The sequence below is a fragment of the Anabrus simplex genome, chromosome 2, assembly GCF_040414725.1.
Source record: "Anabrus simplex isolate iqAnaSimp1 chromosome 2, ASM4041472v1, whole genome shotgun sequence".
Classification (NCBI taxonomy): domain Eukaryota; kingdom Metazoa; phylum Arthropoda; class Insecta; order Orthoptera; family Tettigoniidae; genus Anabrus; species Anabrus simplex.
In genome coordinates, this window is record NC_090266.1 from 308,148,222 (window position 1) to 308,169,492 (window position 21,271).

A 21,271-nucleotide genomic window follows, 5' to 3' on the forward strand; every position below is an offset into this window, starting at 1 on the left:
AAACGTGATAAAATGCCAGCGAAAGCAACCTCATTACCCTTCTTCTTACCATGGAATAATGAAGGAATAATATTATTTACAGGACGAAGTCGAACTCTCGTCACCTCAGCACTGTAGTAACTACCCTGTGATGGCGGTTCTTGTGACACACTTTGAGCCACATACTAATCCTGACTGCTGATCCTCACATACTTTGAGGCACACACTAGTTTTGACTGTTGATCTTCGCTTCTCTCGTAATTACGGCAGTCTATTGCCTGCTTTACTCTTTAAACACATCCTAAACTCATCGAACATGTATGGACATCGAATCGTTTTCTCTGAGTATAGAACCAGAAAATACAGGAGAACACGACGAATATAGCAAATTCTGTTTGTGGCTGTAAATGAGGACTTCTCACCTCTACTGATACTTTATGTCGAAAAGTACGCATACAATTTCGGATATAGGCCTACACGCTCAACCAAATAACACAAATTATCTTTCTTATACACACACTAGTATGCATGTTAGACTGGTGACGTGCTTTACCTAGTTATGTTTAGGGTGCTTAATATTTCAGGTAAATATGCATTATATGTAATTTAAAGCTAAATTTAGTTTATACCTGAAATTAAGACGTAATAAAATTTCCATATTTTCCATATCGTTCATCACATGAAACTGCCGTAGTAAGTGCCATAGCCTGGGATATCGTATTAGTGTTACAGTATGAAATATTGTATTCGAAACTGGTTATTTATATTTAAACGTCTCAGAGCAATATTGAGTATCGGTACCAATATGATGTACGCTCTTCTGCTTGCAGATGGCTCTGAGGTCAAAGTGGGGGAGTTCAACGGAGTGACGGAGCAGCTCGACCTCACGCGGGGCCACACGATCCGCTGGAATGGTCCTTATCCACCGAAGGACCGAACTCTTCAAATCTTCGAGCACTCTCATGTCAATATAACCATCTACTCACTCCTAGCCTCCACAGCATCAATAGGCATAGTAATGGCTATCACCTTTTTGGCCATAAATATCACTTACAGGAACCAAAGGTAAGTTGTATTCCCTTTGATGTCGTATATATATCCGAAATAACCGACCACTCAATTTCCAGACGTAAGATGCATTTTCTGAAATATAACAGGATGAGAAATCACAGCCTAATCTTGACATAAGGTAAAGTTGGTTCTAACGAGCACTGGATGGGGGTCAAGAATCTGTTTGGATTGTGAAGTAAGGGGCAATGAACCGTCAACGATATAAGTAGTCTAAAACCTCTAGTTCGCTTCGGTTCAGTTGCAGTGAATCTATCTTGCCCATTTATTTATTTATTTATTTATTTATTTATTTATTTATTTATTTATTTATTTATTTATTTATTTATTTAGTTAGTATGGCGAAGCAACTATAATTAATTATTGCATATGAGAGCATGTATACAAGAATTTTCAAAGACAAGAATGTTGGTAGCATTCACATTCATCCCGCTGTGTAGTCAGTCTAAGAAGGGAGGTGCTGTGTTCATGATACCTTGGGATGGTCCGCCATACTTCCTCAGGAGGCATTCCTTCACGATGTGTACCACGATCTGCATAGGAGCTCCGCAGTCACAGGCAGGAGAATCCCGAAGTACCCAATTACATAGCATGTAGTTACATCAGGCGCTTCAGATCCCCATTAGGGTGAATTCCTGGAAGTCCAGTTGTAGGATTTAGAACATCATGGTGTTTCACTGCTGCAGAGTTCCAGTTTTGGTTCATTCTTCCTTGATATTGAAGTTACATTTTGTTACTATTTGCCATATTGGGTTCCTTGCTTTAAGACGAGTAGGGGTAGATGATTTAGGACCTCATGGATTGGCAAACCCTGTGGATGTGTAGGAAGATGTAACTTTCTCCACTCTCGCACCGTCGCTTCCTGTCGTTTTAGTTCTGTAGGTGGTATGTTACTGATAGTGTGTAGTGAGTGGGACTGGAATGGATGTTAGTATGACGAATACTGGAATGTGATGTGCGAAGTGCGATGTGCAGACAACCTCCTCGTGGTGTGTACCCTAGGCAACGGACTGCTGATGTTGGGCGGCTGATAGTTTACACCAATAGGCGACGGAACTACATCACGAATCTTTCACGGTCGTTTTAAGCAACATCGGGAGATCTTGATCCATATGGTGCCTGCAGTACAACTATTGTGTAATGCAGCCATCGCAATCATCCTAGCCAATAACAGGAAAACGAAAGGAGAAAGTGAACAAAATTTAGTTATCGAAGAAAGACTGTTCTTCCCATTTAATACGTTAACTGAATTGTGATTTCATCCAAAAGTTTGCCGTAACTACCTAAGAATGAATGTACCAATCATCTTTTGCTGTCAAAGATACCACGGTGTGGTGGCCATAACACCTCATGAAATACTCACAGTCCCTCTTAAGATATATGGCCACATGCAGCAGTTACGAGGACCTGAATATTTTTTCTCTAATCTCTCGACAAGCATTAGGAAAAATTATCCCGGAGACCTGCCGTGCACTTCTCAGTTTACGCGTGGCACAGTCCCACAAATCTGCAAATAGTACAACGTTTGCATGCTCACAGCAGTCTTCTTATGTTGTCCCTTGTCGCTCGGCTGCACTGTTGTCCTTCGTCGCACAACTGTACTATTTCTTCAGTTCATACGTAGCACTAACAGATTCAGTCAATACTGTCCTCAGCTGTACTCCACTGAACCGTCTCGATCGCTGGCAGAACTGAGCCCACACTGAACAGACACAATCGAGTCCGGCCTCTCTTATATAGGGAGGCCAGCCCTTCCAGATACTTCCCGAGAGTAGAAGCTCATGGAAATCTCTGGAATCAGAAAGCTCTGCGTTCCTTTCTCACCTTCAGGGAGGCCTATGACTATTGACTATAGTAGTGGTGACAGTGGGGGCTGGCTTTGCGCGCATAGCTTGTCTCTGACAGGTCACTAGCAGTGGTGAGATGACCCAGCCCACACTGTGACGTCACTCGCGGCTAAAGCTAGACTAACTTGCTCCTCCCAAGGCAACTCAAATAAATAGCGGACGCCGTCACAGTATTTTAAAACAGTAGTATTTTGTAATTATATGTGCTATGACACGTGCTTTTACGAATGCTTTTACGTATTTCTATGTGAAATTAGTGAAAATTGTGAAGTACTCTACTGTATTTCCGCCTGCAGGTAGAGTGTAGTACTGTGGTATACTGGGACGGGAAAGCCGGCCCGCTCGCTAGCAATCACTGTTGCATTCCTGGTTAACTTCTTAACTCAGAATGCTCTCATGAGCTGCTCAACTTGGTAGCAACATTCCAGCTTGCAATGTTGAAGTTGTCTTCGAGCCGTGCATCCTACAATTTGTCATTTACTGGAGGCAACAAGTCGGTTCAGGACAGTTTCCTATCCATTTCACATTTTCTTAGTGCAACTTGTGTGAGCTGTGTTGCTGTATCACTGGAAGTAAACTCCGGCTCCATGGCTAAATGGTTAGCGTGCTGGCCTTTGGCCACAGGGGTCCCGGGCTCGATACCCGGCAGGGTCGGGAATTTTAATCATAATTGGTTAATTCCGCTGGCCGGGGGGCTGTATGTATGTGTTGTCTTCATCATTATTTCATCCTCAACACGACGCGCGGGTCGTCTACGGGCGTCAAATCAAAAACCTTCATCTGGCGAGCGGAACTTGTCCTCGGACACTCCCGGCACTAAAAGCCATACGACCGGGCGAGTTGGCCGTGCGCGTAGAGGCGCGCGGCTGTGAGCTTGCATCCGGGAGATAGTAGGTTCGAGTCCCACTATCGGCAGCCCTGAAAATGGTTTTCCGTGGTTTCCCATTTTCACACCAGGCAAATGCTGGGGCTGTACCTTAATTAAGGCCACGGCCGCTTCCTTCCAACTCCTAGGCCTTTCCTATCCCATCGTCGCCATAAGACCTATCTGTGTCGGTGCGACGTAAAGCAACTATCAAAAAAAAAAAAAAAAAGCCATACGCCATTTCATTTTGCTGGAAGTAAATATTGAGGCTGATGGGGTGGGTGAGTTGAAACAAACATAATCTATTTCCTTGACATCAGTTGTCAGGTCAGAATCCTCTGTAAAGCAGACGCCTGAAATAGATAACACATGGACTTATTTCTTATTACTTGTACTCGTGGTCACGAAATTAATTCTTATGAGCGGAGGAGTGAACATTATTTTTACTTTTAAGTTTTTCGTCCTCAAAAAAGGACTGGGAGTAAATTGCCAAGGGATTTTGGAAAAGTGGCATTTTTCTCTTTTGCTTTAGTTCACTGTATGGAAAGCATATTCCTAAAATACTACATACAGGAGCCGGTTTCTTTCTCTACAACTATAAGGAATTTTACTGTCAGGTGCTTCTACAGATCACCTAAAATTATGAATCTATTTACTTCAATCGCCCCGTCTTTTATCACGTTCAACATTTTTCACTATTGATACCAGAAATTCACACCTAACGTCCCATTTGCTTCTGTTGTAGTAGTTTTTTTTTTTTTTTTTGCTATTTGCTTTACGTCGCACCGACACAGATATGTCTTACGGCGACGATGGGATAGGAAAGGCCTAGAAATTAGAAGGAAGCGGCCATGGCCTTAATTAAGGTACAGCCCCGGCATTTGCCTGGTGTGAAAATGGGAAACCACGGAAAACCATCTTCAGGGCTGCCGACAGTGGGGCTCGAACCCACTCTCTCCCGATTGCTGGATACTGACCGCACTTAAGCGACTGCAGCTATCGAGCTCGGTGTTGTTGTAGTAGTCACCTGATGTAAGATTCCACAAACATTTCTCAGCTATGAATAGTTCAAAAATATGAGGATGAAGTCTTCAAACCACGTGGCCATGTCACTGATAGAAACAGTGCGTATGTAAGCTGTTTATGTGAAGTTCACGCGAGCACTCGCAGCGCACGGCTATCAGAGACGAACTGTGCTTTGGTCTTCAGATAACGCTAAATACGCCACACCACAGTTGAACAGTGCAGTTATATTTTCGGCCATTTCCAAGGGTCTACAGTCCAACAGTTCTAACCATACAGCCATTCATACTGTATTACTCAGCATACGCACGATCCAACTGTGCAGCTTTATTGACTGTGCAGTTCAAATTGAAAACAAAGTAATCGTTCGTGTGGAGAGGCCTTTGAACACTCTTATCAGTAGTAGACAGACGGAAATCGAAGAAAGAACTATTGGAGTGTAAGCTACTATTTTTAACAATTGGCTTTACGTCGCACTGACAGAGACAGGTCTTAAAGCGACGATATGATAGGAAAGGACTAGGAGTGGGAAGGAAGCGGCCGTGGCCTTAATTAAGGTACAGCCCCAGCATTTGCCTGATGTAAAAATATGAAACAATGAAAAATCCATCTTCAAGGCTGTCGACAGTGTGGTTGGAACCCACTATCTCCTGAATGTAAGCTCACAGCTGCTCGCCTCTAACCGCACGGCCACTAACTCACTGGATAAGCTACTATTTTAACCCTCAGGGCACGTTAGCGCGTATCATAATTATAAATCGAAGTAGACCCCACACTAAAAGTTATTATTAGACATTTTACTGCTTCTCTTTCAGAACTACTAACCAGTGCCCTGAAATTCAACATCAATAGGAACAACGTAAAAATGAGAACTGACGGTAAGTGCTATTGTGCGGGCGCAAACCTCGTTGCAAAAAACTAACATATCCGTTTCTTTCTTTCTTTCTTTCTTAATCTGGTTACCCTCCAGGATTGGTTTCTCTCTCTGTCTGAGCGAGGGATCCCACCTCTACCGCCTCAAGGGCAGTGTCCTGGAGCGTTAGACATTGGTCCGGGGATACAACTGGGGAGGATGACCAGTCCCTCGCCCAGGCGGCCTCACCTGCAATGCTGAACAGGGGCCTTGGTGGGGGATGGGAAGATTGGAAAGGAAAGACGAGGAAGAGGGAAGGAAGCGGCCGTGACATTAAGTTAGGTACCATCCCGGTATTTGCCTGGAGGAGAAGTGGGAAACTATGGGAAACCACTTCCAGGATGGCTGAGGTGGGAATCCAACCCACCTCTACTCAGTTGACCTCCCGAGACTGAGTGGACCCCGTTCCAGCCCTCGTACCACTTTTTCATATTTCGTGGCAGAGCCGGGAATCGAACCCGGGCCTCCGGGGGTGGCAGCTAATCACACTAACCACTACACCACAGAGGTGGACCGGCTACCTAATAAAACAAAGGCAACTTGGAGACTGCACACAAAAAATATGATGAACGCTCTCTGTACCTTAAACTGAAGGAATGGTCGAGTACACAAAATATTAGAATAATGAACCGGCATGTGATATGTAGACGTAGCCAATTAACTTATGTTTGTATACCGAGGTTATATGTGTCAGATACAACCATCATGCAAATTAAATTAACTGAAACGTTCCATGAAGTACAGTATACAGTATATTATGATACATGAGTTTAATCCTCGCACCTTGAGGTCACATGCTGACCAAAGTTTGTCTTGATATTAGCCCTGTCGCAACAAAATTCGCCGGCATGTATTATACCCGGTGGCGTGATTCTGTGACAAAGAGCTGACAGCTGTTTAGAAACAACGAACCTCAGTGCGCAGGCTGAGACAAAGGTTTCAAAGGGAAGCAGAAAATCCCCGAACAGCGTTGTTCACAGAATTCATGAAACGTATTCATCAAATCCATAAAGCTTTTTTTTTTAAGTAAAATCCCGTCTAACCGATTTGGAAAATGAAGACCTTGCTGTTCTTGAAAACGCATAGACTCACAAGCAGCCAACAATGGTTTCCTGTGACGAAGATTGCGTAAGTCAATCGGCGCATTGTACAAGACTAGACAAGGCGTAACTGACAATGAACCTTACGTTCTCATGGTTTGATTTGAAGAGCAGGGCAGGTATAATTGAAACTTTCATACAGTAGTAGTAATAGCAGTAATAATAATAATAATAATAATAATAATAATAATAATAATAATAATAATAATAATAGTTTTCCACTAAGAAGGAAATATTTAAGGAGACATTAAATTTACTGACGCGTATCTCCCACAATTAAGCACGTTTAAATGCCAATTGACTGCACCCATATTCAACCCGTTACCTTTCAATGGACACCTAGTCAATTACGACACGCACCTGGTCCTATAACGGTACAGAATTTATATAAATAGTATTTTTGTTTCAAACTTCTTCATGAAGACATAGCTTTGCATCTCGTTAATAAGACATTCATAATAATGTTGTTGATTTCATATCAAGATTTGGATTTTGAATCCTTTCAAAAATTTATCTTTTCTAGGTTATTTGTACTTAAAAATGTACACAGCTACTGATGTCGGTAGGAAAGTGAATCATAATGATGTTATGGTGCAGATATTTAATTAATCTAGCTTACTGTTACTTGAAATGGGAAATGTTAAAGGCTTCGCTGTTGCTGATAGTACCACTCGTTGACTCTGATCACAGCTGCAGTTTAATATGGCTACATCATGAATTGTAATCAGTTGGAAAATTCCCCGTTTCATATATCAAACGAACGTTTCAAGTGGACTGCGTTAAAATACCATGTAAATTTACTCCCTTCTCACTTCATACGTTGGAGCTCATGGTCTACCAATATTGAGCAGCCAGGTCAGGCACGTACATGTTATTCTTTTCCTAATCCAATTTCAATTGGTGTTTCATTTGTCAATTTTTTATCAATTAACTTGTTGAAATAGTTTTAAGTTTCTTCCTATGCCAAATGCTCGTATTATTTATAAAACAGAACTGAATTCACGACAATTATCGACTTTATTCTACCCGAATAATAATAATAATAATAATAATAATAATAATAATAATAATAATAATAATCCGTCCCATGTGGTTCAGTTGATTCATCACTTTCTGTTCCCAAAATAGCAAGATCAATTGTGGTTAAGATCAGTGGCATTTGAGGGTGTATGAATGCCACAATTCCATGTCACCGAGCAAGTGGCCGTGCGGTTAGGTTCGCGCAGCTGTGAGCTTGCATTCGGGAGATGGTGGGTTCAGGAGCCCTGCAGATGGTTTTCCGTGGTTTTCCATTTTCACACGAGGTAAATGCTGGGGCTGTACCTTAATTAAGGACACGGCCGTTTTCTTCCCGGTCCAAGCCATTTCCTGTCCCATCGTCGCCGTAAGACCTATCTGTATCGGTGCGACTTAAAGCAAATTACAATAACAAAACTCTATGTCGTTGGCTTCCGGCACGTTAGGGACTTTCTTTAGGACAATATTCCGACAACCCGGTGTCCCTTATGATCGTTATCTGCTTAAGGAATTGGCTGCACTCAACGTTTGTTCATAGAGAACACTGTCACCAAAATAACTGTGATTCGTGTACGGGCCAATGGCTAAGGAGTTTTTAAATTGAAAAATAACATCCCTGTGGTTATAATTCCAAATGGAACTAGAGGTACAAAGCTATGATAATGATATTAACTCAGTAATTCTCGGGAAATCTGAGAAAGTTACATTACTCTGTTCTCCTTGAGTCAGAGTCAGAACCAGAACCGTAGTCTCTGCAGTCGTTCTCAAATCTCAGTATCTTCAGCGTTCAGCAGGTGAGAGTAGTTAAGTACTTTCTGTTCCCCGAATAGACATTCTCTTCGGGGGACCAATGGCTTTGTCCTAGGAAGCCCCCGTCACTGAAGATGTCATAATCTTTAACATTTGTCTTTCTCTTGTAGGTACTTATCACTTTTTCCTGTCTATTTAAATATCGTTCCTTTCTTCTTCTTTGTTGTCTTTCATTTTAGTTTCTTGTCAGTTATTTCACCTTAATGATTTTTTTTATTTCCACCCAGTGAATAACTTTACTGTTCTTTCATTTTATCACCACCCACACCAATGTATACGTTTACCGACTGAAAAGCTCCAGTCATGATATTAAATTGAACCTGGCGAATCCCGGCCATTGCACGTGAGATTTTGTAAATAAACATTCACTTCCCTATGATTCAGGTCCACGTACAATTGTAGTCCCGTGGTTACGATCACGAAAAACTACAAGCTTACAGTTTTGAAGAAGGATCCCGCAGAAATTTTATGTGAAATGGCTCTCGGCCAAAATTCTTGGAACCTTGGTAACTGGTAGTCCTTAATGTGTAGATCAAAAGTGTCGCTGGGCACAAAGTCCAAAAAATGTACAGTTTTGACATTTTTTGCATTTCGCAGAGGAATGAAGCTCTAGTGCTCATCATTCAAATTAAAATACTTATACCGGTAATGCATATTATTCAGGTAAGTATTTGAGACATATATATTTTTAAAATGTAACAAAACATAGAAAAGTCGTACTGAATCAAATCACCGTCGGCATTAATATGACCAGATGACAACGTGAATGTTGCGCGAGCGGACTTTGCACATCATGTAATGAAACCTTGAACTTACCGTTCCATCGTTGGTCTTCTGCCTCGGCTGCTTCGATACTTCAAATGAGGAGCAAAAGTGTGCTTACTAAAAATATTTATTCAATGTAATCACGATCATTTTTTTACTAAATAGGCAAGAAAAGTCAGTTAAATTTGTCAGAACATGTTATAACACAGTCACAATACATAACGTGAGTGGTAAAATTATCTTGAAATTGTTTATATTATTGTCTTCCAAAGAATGAAGACGCATTGTAAAATTCGTGGAGAGCAAAAACCAGAAAAAAGAATAGAAAACCTGAAAATTGGGCAACATTCATCCAAAAGGTAACCAAGAGTTAGCCCACACGATCCGTGGAAAATCTGACCTTCAACAATTAGAATTCCATATTTACATTTACTTAAGGTTATCCACCAGTCGACTACCCCATCGGATATTGGAACACCCCTCGAATGGATCCTTAATCGAACCAAATCGACTATCAGTTGCTTTGGATAGCTTGCGAAATATTACTTGAAAGCATGGTGTTCAGTACAAGTTAACAGCAATTGTCACAATCAAAATTAAAAATTCCACAATGTATTGTCATCTCGTGACACCCTTAAGTTACACAGGAACCCCGATGCTCTAAACAGGCATCACTCCAAACAGATGTTCAGAAGGAACCAACAACACTCGCTCCGAGTGGATCTTACGTTCCGTCGTTCTGAAGGAGCAAACCTGCGAAATGCAGGAAAACGTTAATTCATTATGCGTTTAGAAGAAATGCCAAACACTGAATTAAATAAAAGTGTTAAATCACTTGAAAATATTCTTACCAAACCAACTTTCAGGTTATAAGACAGTTACGTCGTTACATTCGTTAATATACAAGTCCACAACAAAAAACAAACAACAGGAAGTCTTTCCAATTCTGTATAACTACGACAATAATTACAAATCTTCCTACCTACACTTCTCCCATTAAACCAAACTACAAGTGAACGGTAGATCAACGCCTCACATAAATAATGTGAATAACGAAAAATGAAAATAAAATATAATAACAGCTGACGAATCAAAACCGCACTCGTAGTGTAAATCCTACAAAAATCAACTAAATGTCAACACATGGCACTATCATAATATACCGTACACCCGAACAATAAATCTTAAAGTAAGGAAAAGAACCAACAGAAACGAAAGCTCATCGAACTTGAACGTACGCGACTAAGTAGTAGGGATCAGTCTCCATTAGCCAGGTTTCCACGTGGGACAACCCTTACATTCATGCCGCTACTGATGCAACGCTATTATGGGAGCACCGTCCAGCTAGTAAGGATTATGCCGAAACATGGCCTAAATATCTTCTACACTCGTATCCACAACTGCAAACACTAACATCGTTCAAGTCGATACGCAAAAATACCTAACCCATGACTTGGCTATGTACAGACGGCGTCCTAATCCTGTCGTTGAGACAACGTTACAGTGTCTACTCATCCGTAATGGTAACTATAACACACGCGGCATCCTAAATCTATTGTTGAGCCAACGTTATTGTAGCTACACATCACTCATACTACCAGGCGAAATCGAAACTTTAACACAATGTCCGGATATTTAAATCTGATCCTCGCTGAAACTCTAACACGTGAAGTGAAATTCGCTACAGAAATGAACTCGAATCTGGAAATATCACTGTGTGTGTTTCCTGCGATAAAGCGTGAAATCGAAATTAAACAACATGTTCGAATAGTTTTTCCGTTCCTCATTACAATTTTAACACATGCGGTGAAGTTCACTAAATAAAAATAAACTGAAACTCGTTTGATATTACGTAATATCACTGAAAACAATTATCACAACCATCACGATATTCACGGAATTTTTCCAGTCAGCAATGTTTTTGCCTCGTAAAATATAGAATAGAATTCAATTTACAATAATTAAGTATTATCTTGACCGTGAGTCAGAATGTATTTTGTTAGTGAGGTCGGCTATCACAGAATGCACTTTGCAGGTATCAAATGGAATCATCATCTAGACTTAACTGCCGTTACCTACGGTCTTACATAGAATAATAATCATAGGAGAACATCAACTTGTACTTAAAATAGGCATTACAACTCACTCACTTGGATCTGACAATCCTTACATTCTTCAATTGTTCTTCATCGCTACAAGACATCGCTCCTCTTATACAGCCCGTCTCAGAAATATTACACATTAACTTATACACCATCTCACAAAAATTCCTCTCCATCGAACTACAGGACCTCTTATTCTCCGCGTCCTGCTTATTCTACATCACTCATAAAATACAGGCTTACTCTGCCTTTAACTTCTTCCTAATTATTCTCATAATATTTCATTTCCATTACAATCTAGTTTATTTTTGCTTGAAACTTTTTAAATACAAGCGATCCCATGACAAAACAACTTTATAATGATCTCACAATTAACTTCACGAAATTTTTCCGGACGTTTTGAACAAAATAGCATGTCGTGATTTTCTATATCACAAATACACGGTGTCACAAGATTTAAATTTCCTAAAAATGCCAAACATTATCATACTTCACTGGGTTTCGATAAAAACCGCAAATCTCGCTTGCCTAACTGCTGAACGCATTATTATTACTGTTACGGAATTTTGGTGGACCAGCAGAGGTGAAAGAAGGTGCTGGGTGGAATAGGTCTCAATTGCGAAATTAAAGTTAATTTAAAATTTAACAAAGGTTATATTTTCTTTTCAAGATCAAGAAATAACAAGTACAACAGGCACCCAGTAGCATATCAACAAATTAAGAAAGTACAATTACAGTTTGTTACAGGATTTGGGCTTCGAGCCCCAGACTCACAATCCTTGAGCAATGAGCCCAACTTTACCTATATACAAGGTTCAACAAAGGGGCAGAAAACCCCAATCATGCCAAGGAGCACTTGCTCCCAATTACCCAGTAAAGCCTCCTCGAGGCACACAGAAAATCCACTTTCAAGAAAGAGCAAACCCGCTCTCAAAGTTCAAGCCTATTCAAAGGCCACACCAAATTCCGCCTTCAATCTGCCCTCCAGGCAAACAAGAACAGGGGTAATAATACCCAACCTACTGAGGCCTATTCAGTAAAGAAACAGGTCAATTACATGGCCCAAAATTCTGAGTTGAATGGAGGCGTAACTTACACTCCTAATACCTTTTTAAAACCTATTTGGCACTAGGCCGCTTATGCAAGGGCTAATCCCATACTACGGAGGTGACACGATAAGAAAACTTATTTACATTACGAAGGGAGGGAAAATGGAAATGAAAACGTAGTCACCTCAGAACAATATGAGTGGGAGCTCGAGAGGGTTAGGCACTCTCTATCCCAATTTATAGTTAAAAAGCCTAAATTTACCAAGTGTCTATTACATTTTAAAGATAGGTTACATTAGAAAAGTTTCGAACCTGCCCCGCGGGTTAAACTGCTGAGCTAGCAAGAAATGAAGTTATAAAATGCCCATTACCTTATAGATGAACTGCTGCCCGAAGAAAGAGGCGCTTCCTGCCCCCTGCTACATAATCACACAAGGAGAGATGTTACTGAAGTGGCCCCGAGACCAAAAAATCAGCAGTTTATATACCCTCGTAGAACATTCGAGACCTTTCATGAATGATAACAACCCGCCCCTAAATTTTTATTGGTCGGCTAAAGATTACAAGTCAAAACTGAAGAAGACATCTAGGATTGGTGGAAAATTAATTACAAAAAATACTCATTGGTCAAATTCAAAACTGGCGGAAAGAGAAGGGTTATACTGCCAACCCAAACAATGACTGAAAGAAATGTAACAAAGAAGAAACTTATGAATACCAAATTTCTTCAAAAAAAAGTTCCTTCACTTCGCACTAGGGTGCACAATTGTAGTTCTTAAGTAGTGCCATCTAGAAGAGAATGTTCACACTTCTTACTACAGAGCAAACAAATACAAATCGAAACAGACATAGTTCAGAACACTTCAAAATTTACAGTAGAGACATCTTCTGAGAAACCTTAGAATTAATGTGGTTGTTAAAGTTCAGGCTTTCTCCAGTAGAGGAGTTTCAACTCGCTCAATGTTTGAATTAGCGGCGTGGAGGTGTACCGCCCGCTACAATTACTATCATCTCAATTTAATTCTGAGGTGAATATTATTATTATTATTATTATTATTATTATTATTATTATTATTATTATTATTATTATGTTGTTGTTGTTGTTGTTGTTCTTATTTGACTTTATCACACCTATAATGGTTATTTTTATCGTTATCATTATTATAACTTTTACAGGCCCGAACATTAATTCATTGATTTTCATTGTACTGTGTACTTCACCTTTTTAAAGAAATTTAAACGCAGTTTAACATCTCGCGCGCTGGCATAAACGACACACATTTCGCCTCCACAACGGAATTACGACAAGACACATCATCGTCATCGCAACATACTTAATTCTACACACGCCACATATACAACTCGATGATATGATTCATTAATTAATTTAAAGGGACAAGCATTTACATCTCGAACTACAAAAACATAATATTTGAATTAGACAGACCTTTAATTATGTCACTTGGCGTAGCGTTATCTTGGCTTCATCTTGTGCCAGCCACCTCTGAACTTAGCCCCTCATAACGGTAAGAGTCATTCTTATCTTAAATACTACCTTATCAACACACTGATTCTGCACTCGTCCTGAAGCAACACACATTTATTTCCTTTATGATCTATAACTTAACAACAAATTTTATTTTGTACTCATACACAAACATTATACCACACAGCCTCGTATCAAGTATTCGACTGATGCAATTTGTTGAAAATTCCCACCTCCTTTTCACCAGGTGTCCCACAGATGTGAATGACCGTGAGACAAAGGCTTATCGCTGCCAGACTGCACCAGTCCTCCCGATAATCAAAATAACCTTGTCCGCAATAATTTAAAAGAGCTATCTATGAATGTGCTGTCTCTCTACACAGAAGTTCAGGACTCGTACAATTATTAACTTATGATATTTCCCCCGACCAGGATGGATGTCGTAAATACAACGTTTCAGTATCCAAGTTGTCTTCGTTCACCATTACCACTTTGTAAAATATTCATCCCTCAAGCCAACTGGCTTTTGAGATTCCCCAAGTTTACTTCACACACTTTAATTTTAGAAGCCCTCTTCTTATTATCACTCGACATAGGTTCACCCTCTCAGACAATTGAATGATAAATCCCTCTCATGCTTGTAGGGGGTATTTATCCATTATCTAGAGAAGCGCTGCGTCGCGTTACCTACTGTTGTGCAATCATTCCATTTGATGACCGCTGTACCGATTTCTTTGAGACTCACCCCAGAGATTCCGCCTGTTTTTCCACTGACGATGGTGTTGTTCGCTGATTTTTCCTGTTTCTTTAACGGGCGTAATTAATTAATTTCGTGCACGATAGCTCCCGCACAATTTGACCGTATGTCCTTGATACGTGTATTCCACTCGGCCATGAGAGATGCCAACTTTTCTCCGAGCATAATTAAATACATTTCCACCCTGTGAAATTAGCTTCATCAAATATTTTCCAAAATTCTTAATTACTTATATCTTTGTTAATGACAGCGCCGAAATCTCTCACAGAGAATTTCATTATTAATTACCCGAGGTCTTCAGAAATGTTCCGACCTCGTTCGATGTTTTGTAGGATCGCCTCCCGCTGTCAGTTGGCACGGAACACGAGGTGATCTTGCAATGAAAATATGTATGAGCGTTTTTTCTCTGTCTTGTAGGTGGCATTTCAGCAATGTAGGATTATGGGCTCGGTAGCTTCGAAAAGAGTTCACTGTTTAACATTTTGAAAGTGCGTATTGATATATCATCTGTTTAATTCACCTGTATTGTTCTTAGGTATCGATGAATTCAATACCTAACATTGTATTTAAGGGAGATGAATCAGAGTACTTTGTTTTCTTTGCATTGTGCGTAACCCATAAACCACAAAACATTGGCAACGTGAGCACACATACCTACAGTCTTAGCTACCGAGGCCATTTATCATAAAGCTGTCAAATTCAAATGACTGTATTTCGAAAACTATATATTTTGGTCTTCGTTTCTATTGACACTTCTGATTTACACATCATAGACTAGATGAAATATTTACCAAAGTTTTAAGAATTTTGACCGAGAGTCATTTCACTTAAGGATTCTGCACGGTGCTCATGAAAGGTTACTGTATTTCGAAAGACGCACACACGAGATGCTCTCAATTGTGTGCACCGTTTTATTTACAACTTATATACACATTAATAGTTTCATATGAAATGAACCACCATCTTGAACTCAATAGAGTTAGCATTAGCATGTCAACCAATTACAGAACGCTTGACGCTAACACATGTACCAACACAACATAACCACTTCAATGGAATTACCACAACATGAGTTCACATACTTAACTCGACTAACGACTTTCACTAACATCTCGACTCAGCACCCAAGACCGTCTTTTTATATAATTTGCCTGGTTAGGCTTCCAAAAATGTATGACTCAACATGCTTTCTCGTATCTTCTCGAGTCTCCAATAACCTATATACAAATGAATAGAACAATCTGTAAAACTAGAGTGACAAAGGTGCGTTATTCTAGACTCTTGCCCTGTGTTGCACAAGACCACATCAGATGTATACATCATACTTACAGTTAATAATAAATTATATACTATAAATCGCGTGTTCTTACAGTAAATAAAGTCGTATTAATGAACATGCAGTAGAAGTATCGTGACATAACCTCACATGTTCTGTTACACAAATCAGATCATACAACACACAAATAATAAATGATGCGACCACGGTTTATACCAAATAAAGTCCGTACTGACAACCTGTCGTACATAACTACGTAGATAATAATAACACCTACTAATCGAGCTCGATATTTTCACTATTTACCCATGGGTTTAGAGAATTGTTACCAAGTTATATTAGTCCATTGCACACTTTAATCAGGGTGAGCATAATGATACGTGCAATCTCTCTCGTATAACGTTTGTTTTGTTTCTTAATGACTCGAGGAACAATTTCGTATGATGACAGTCTATGAAGTCACATTGTTTCAGCAGGGAATGCGACATGTGGACGTAGCTACAATTGTGCATATGGATTAAAGTCAGTAGCGTAGCCAGGATCGGCCGATGGGGGTGGGGTTAGAGTTACACAATGAAGGTGCTTGTGTGCGTAGCAAGACTTGTCACTATAAGGACACTGATACAAGTGAATTATGTTGATATTCAGATTGCAATGAACTCCAAAATCTTACATTAAAATATAGAGCAAGAGCAGTACGATCAAGGTCAATAGTTTTACAGCGAATGGTATGTTCAGTTTACAATCTAAAATCATAAAATCATAAAAGTAATATCTCAAGAACATGGAACAATTTTCTGGAAGATCTCTTGTAGATCGACCTGGCAAAAGCCGTGGATTAATAAAAATAGCTGCTTCACATGACAGATATTTACATATTAAAGCACACAGAAACCGTAATGAAAATGCCATCCGTTTGCTACACAATACAGACGTGCAAGTTTCTACTCAGACGATTCACAATTAACTTCATGAAATTGGATTACAAGCCAGAAGATCTGTCAGGACTAAATCGAGCCTGGAGAGGGACGTGTGTCGCCTGGGCAAGAAACCACTCTTTGTGGACGAAGCAACAATAGATCATAACTGATTAGGCTCGTATCATTCTCCACCCTGACAACAATAATATTTGTGTAAGGAGGGGACGAGGACATATCTTCACCACAACTTCATCAAATAATCCTACCATTACAAAGGACGTTCTATCATGTTCTGCGGCGGAATCACGTATGGACGGAGGACCCTTTATAACAGTTCGAAGGACAATGAATGCTCAAAAGTATCGAGAAGACATCTTGGCACGCATCGTAGCTCCATTTTCTGAACATGCTGGAGAATACTTCACATTGATGGGTAATGAAGCAACACCCCATCGGCATCACATTGTCAACAAATTCCTCGAGCAAAGCATAATTAGTCAATAGAATGGTCTCTATATTCTCAGAAAACTGTACTGACTGAAAATGTCTGGTTCATCCTAAAGAGACCGTGCAAGTAGCCCCGCGTCTTGGATCATGTAACTGTCAGTTTGCTTTCGTGAGATAGTGGGTTCGAACCCGACTGTCGGCAGCCCTGAAGATGGTTTTCCGTGGTCCCATTTTCACACCAGCCAAATGCTGGGGCTGTACCTCATTGATGGTCACGGTCACTTCCTCCCACTTCTAGCCCTTTTCTGGCACATCGTCGCCATAAGATCTATCTGTGTCAGTGCGACGTTAAGCAAATTGTAAAAAAAAAGGAAATCCTAAAGAAATTGTCCATTCTGTCCTAATTCGCCGCAGACCCCACTGGATATCTCTGAGGTCACTGTGGAAGAATTGAACAATAGCCCACAATAAACGCTAGACAGTTTGATTGGGAGCATACCAAACCACGCACAGAGGTTCCTCGAAATGCAAGGAGGACCAATAGGTTCATAGAATATCTTTAACATAAAACGTGGAAAGCAGTGTTTCGACCCTATAATGATATTCATTTTGTTTATATTGAGGCTTATTTCTATCTCTCTCTCTCTCTCTCTCTCTCTCTCTCTCTCTCTCTCTCTCTCTCTCATTGCATGACTAAAAATCAGTATCAGGCTTCTGATATCTGCCATAAAATTATATGCACAATTTTTTTAGCAATTATAACATCCGTCCGTCAAAGAACATGCCGTGTAATTTCATCTTACTTCATTCCCGACCACGTATCAAGAAGCGGAACTAAGAGATAGAATATATCGTCGTTGTCGGGACGAAACCTCCTATGTGATAATATTTTGGGAGATATACTGACCCGCAGCACATCTTATAAAACATGTTTACAATCACCCCCATCAACAAAACAAAACAAAAAGTATGGGACAATTGTAAACAAACCATAACCTATGAACTAAGGTTATGCCAAATCTCTTAAAACTTAGAAACATATCATAACTACAGCACGTAACTCATAGAAACTATTTTCTTTTTTAAATGTGTGATACATGTCTACTTACTGAGATCAAAAGAAGACAAAGCAAATTTGTTTCTCAAATTCTTTCACACACATTCACAAAGTAGCTGTTTACAAACCAACAGTTGCTGAAATTTGACGGCAAAATGCACTGACATGTTAGCCAACATGGTCATCCTAATATTCCAACAATCCAAGGTTTTTTTCTATCAAGAGACTTAAATTTCCCACTGCTTTTGTTTACATTTACCTCCTGTTTACAATTACCCTAGTCTACCCTACATTACGAAGAGAGAGAATGCCTTGACAATATTGCACCTGAGATGACAGAACCTTACCGGCCAAAGTTCTAAGCTAAAATATTTCACATAGGAGGTTTTGTCCCGGCAGCGACGATATATAAAATGTCGTGCAAACTGAAACCTTCCTTACTCGTACATGGCTGATTATCCCGAAAGGAGATATTTTCAATCGTGATAGTTCAAATAAGAAAGTTTTTACAAGTATAGTTTCAGCCATAAATTACTTTTGAAGAAAACATTTGTCTATCACTTCGTTAAGCGCTAGAAATTAACGTATTATATATCTGCCACTTAGTGCCACTTCTTGATACGAGGTTGGGGTTATGGTGAGATGAATTTGCATGGCATTTTCTTACGACCGCACGCCCTTCCTCAGTTAAGGAGCTGACGACAATTAAATTGGGTAAGAAGATGGAAGGAAACCGCTGCGGCCTATTAATAGAAACTGTTCTGGCATTTGCCTAGAAGTGAAAATGGAAAAACGCACAAAATAATTCTCACGAGAGCCGTCGTTGGAGTTCCAAATCATTCGTCTCCCGAATGCAGAGCTTGGCTCCATAGCGGTAGCGCGTTAACGCGCACGATCATTCTGCTTGGTTTGGACACCAACTTATTGAAAAAAGAAAAACATTTAACCTAGGTCATGCATCATTTCGGTTACGCTCTCATTTTTACATTGATGTGAATAGATCGTTCCACTCCTGTGTCGTTTGAATGGTATGTATCAAAACCCACCTAAAGCAAATTATATGTTTAGAAAAGAACATGGCATTTTATTTTCGTCATTTGTGAAATTAATTATTTAAACATTTGAAAAGTTTGAAAGAATTGATTGTTTGTCAATATAAAAAAATAATCATATTGATAATTAATTATCAACAATCACAATTTGGAAGTATAACTGAATAGAATATTCACGTGATTTTCATTAATTTAAGCAGTGTAACGGAAATGGCGTCTGCATGACATAAATGACGCTTAACATGACTGAACGTGTTATAAATACAAATACAGAGATTTGTAAATGCCGCTGGTACAACACCAAAATACCAGTGATACACAAAGGCAGAAGAAAAAAATAATATGCAGAGTGCTTAGTCCCGAAAGAAACATGAGCAGTTCCAATCAAACACAAAACAGCACTTACAAATCTTCTTGTAGTCTTCAGAATATTTTTAGAAATCAAAACGTGTATTGTTACCTCTTGTACTAAAAGTGGCACGCCTACATATTATTGAACACAACAAAAAGTATAATTTAAAGTAGTGAACCAAATATGGTGAGCTACGTAGGTGATATCAAATTTAGTGAAGTGGGCAACTCATTTCTCTCATTTTAGGCCTGCGGTACTTATTACCAATATGTACCACACTTATAAGTAAACATGTCGTCTTTGGAAAAGTTCAAAATAAAACGTACTCTACAAAATTAACAAAAGTATAAAGTAAAAGTACTCATTTGCAAAGTCACCAAAGAAATTTTTCAACACTGATATTTATTTTAAAATCTGTCCCTTTATAGTAATGTTATGATTTGAGGGTATCTTAGTTGTCTGGTTTACCGTTGTCAGAACAGCTTCATTTTCTTTCAGAACATAGCTTGTAGCATCTTTGATACATTGTTTAAAAATATCACATTGACTATCATTTATCATATCACCTTCACAAACAGACCCTTCCCGAGCATCGTCTCTCTCCCCTGATCTTGTAACCAAGACGAAAGTGGCTTGGACAATCTTATCATGTTCTAAAGAAACGTGCCACTGCTGATTATTAAATGTCTTGAGTGTTTTAATTTTGCTCGCTCTGCACTGTAGGTTCATTTTCTTCTGGCAGTGAGGAATAAACAGGAAGTGATAGAGCATCAACTGGGTTTCGCGATCAGTTGACCATCGTTCCTGTCAATGACTTCTTAACACGCCTTGAGGAAGGCAACGCTTTTGTTCTACCGAATGTTCAGTAAGAAAAACAAAACAATATCATAAATATATAAATAAATAAGGAAGCCAGCATTTTGCGTGACCTATCTGACTTTGAACGAACCTCATAATCGGTTCTGTAATGAATAACAGCAGATAAATGAAATTACAACATAGTTTACGTACCAAGGAGATTTTCACGTGTCTGCCATTTGATAAATGAGGAGTAAAATTGAACCGGCATCATCGCGAACTACAGGAAACTTTGCCGATGATTCATATCTCTTCAGGGGGACAAAGATGCATAGTGCGATGAAATTCGAACTGTCACCTCGCATGAACAGGTATTCGGACGTAGAGTAGAAGGAGTCTGAGTAAACAGGACCGGCGGCCGAAACATGCGAAACAAAATTGTATAAGAAAGGATTTTCAACGTGAAGTAAATGAACCTCAAGTAGGGACATGTGGCCGAACTGGCGTTTGGGGTTGCATTCTGAAATAACCATAATTGCGCAATTAGTTATTTCCTAGGACAGATACCTTGTTGAAACTGTCAGAGAA

At 39.6% G+C, this 21,271-nt stretch overlaps 1 protein-coding gene across 1 annotated transcript in view; it reads left to right on the forward strand.

The window, feature by feature from the left end:
* Nucleotides 1-21,271, forward strand: part of GABA-B-R2 (gamma-aminobutyric acid type B receptor subunit 2) — an 853,882-nt gene that overhangs the window by 687,254 nt on the left and 145,357 nt on the right. Inside the window, exon 7 of the mRNA XM_067139049.2 lies at nucleotides 810-1,044. Coding sequence (XP_066995150.2) covers nucleotides 810-1,044 — 235 coding nt within the window. The remainder of the gene's footprint in view (nucleotides 1-809; nucleotides 1,045-21,271) is intronic.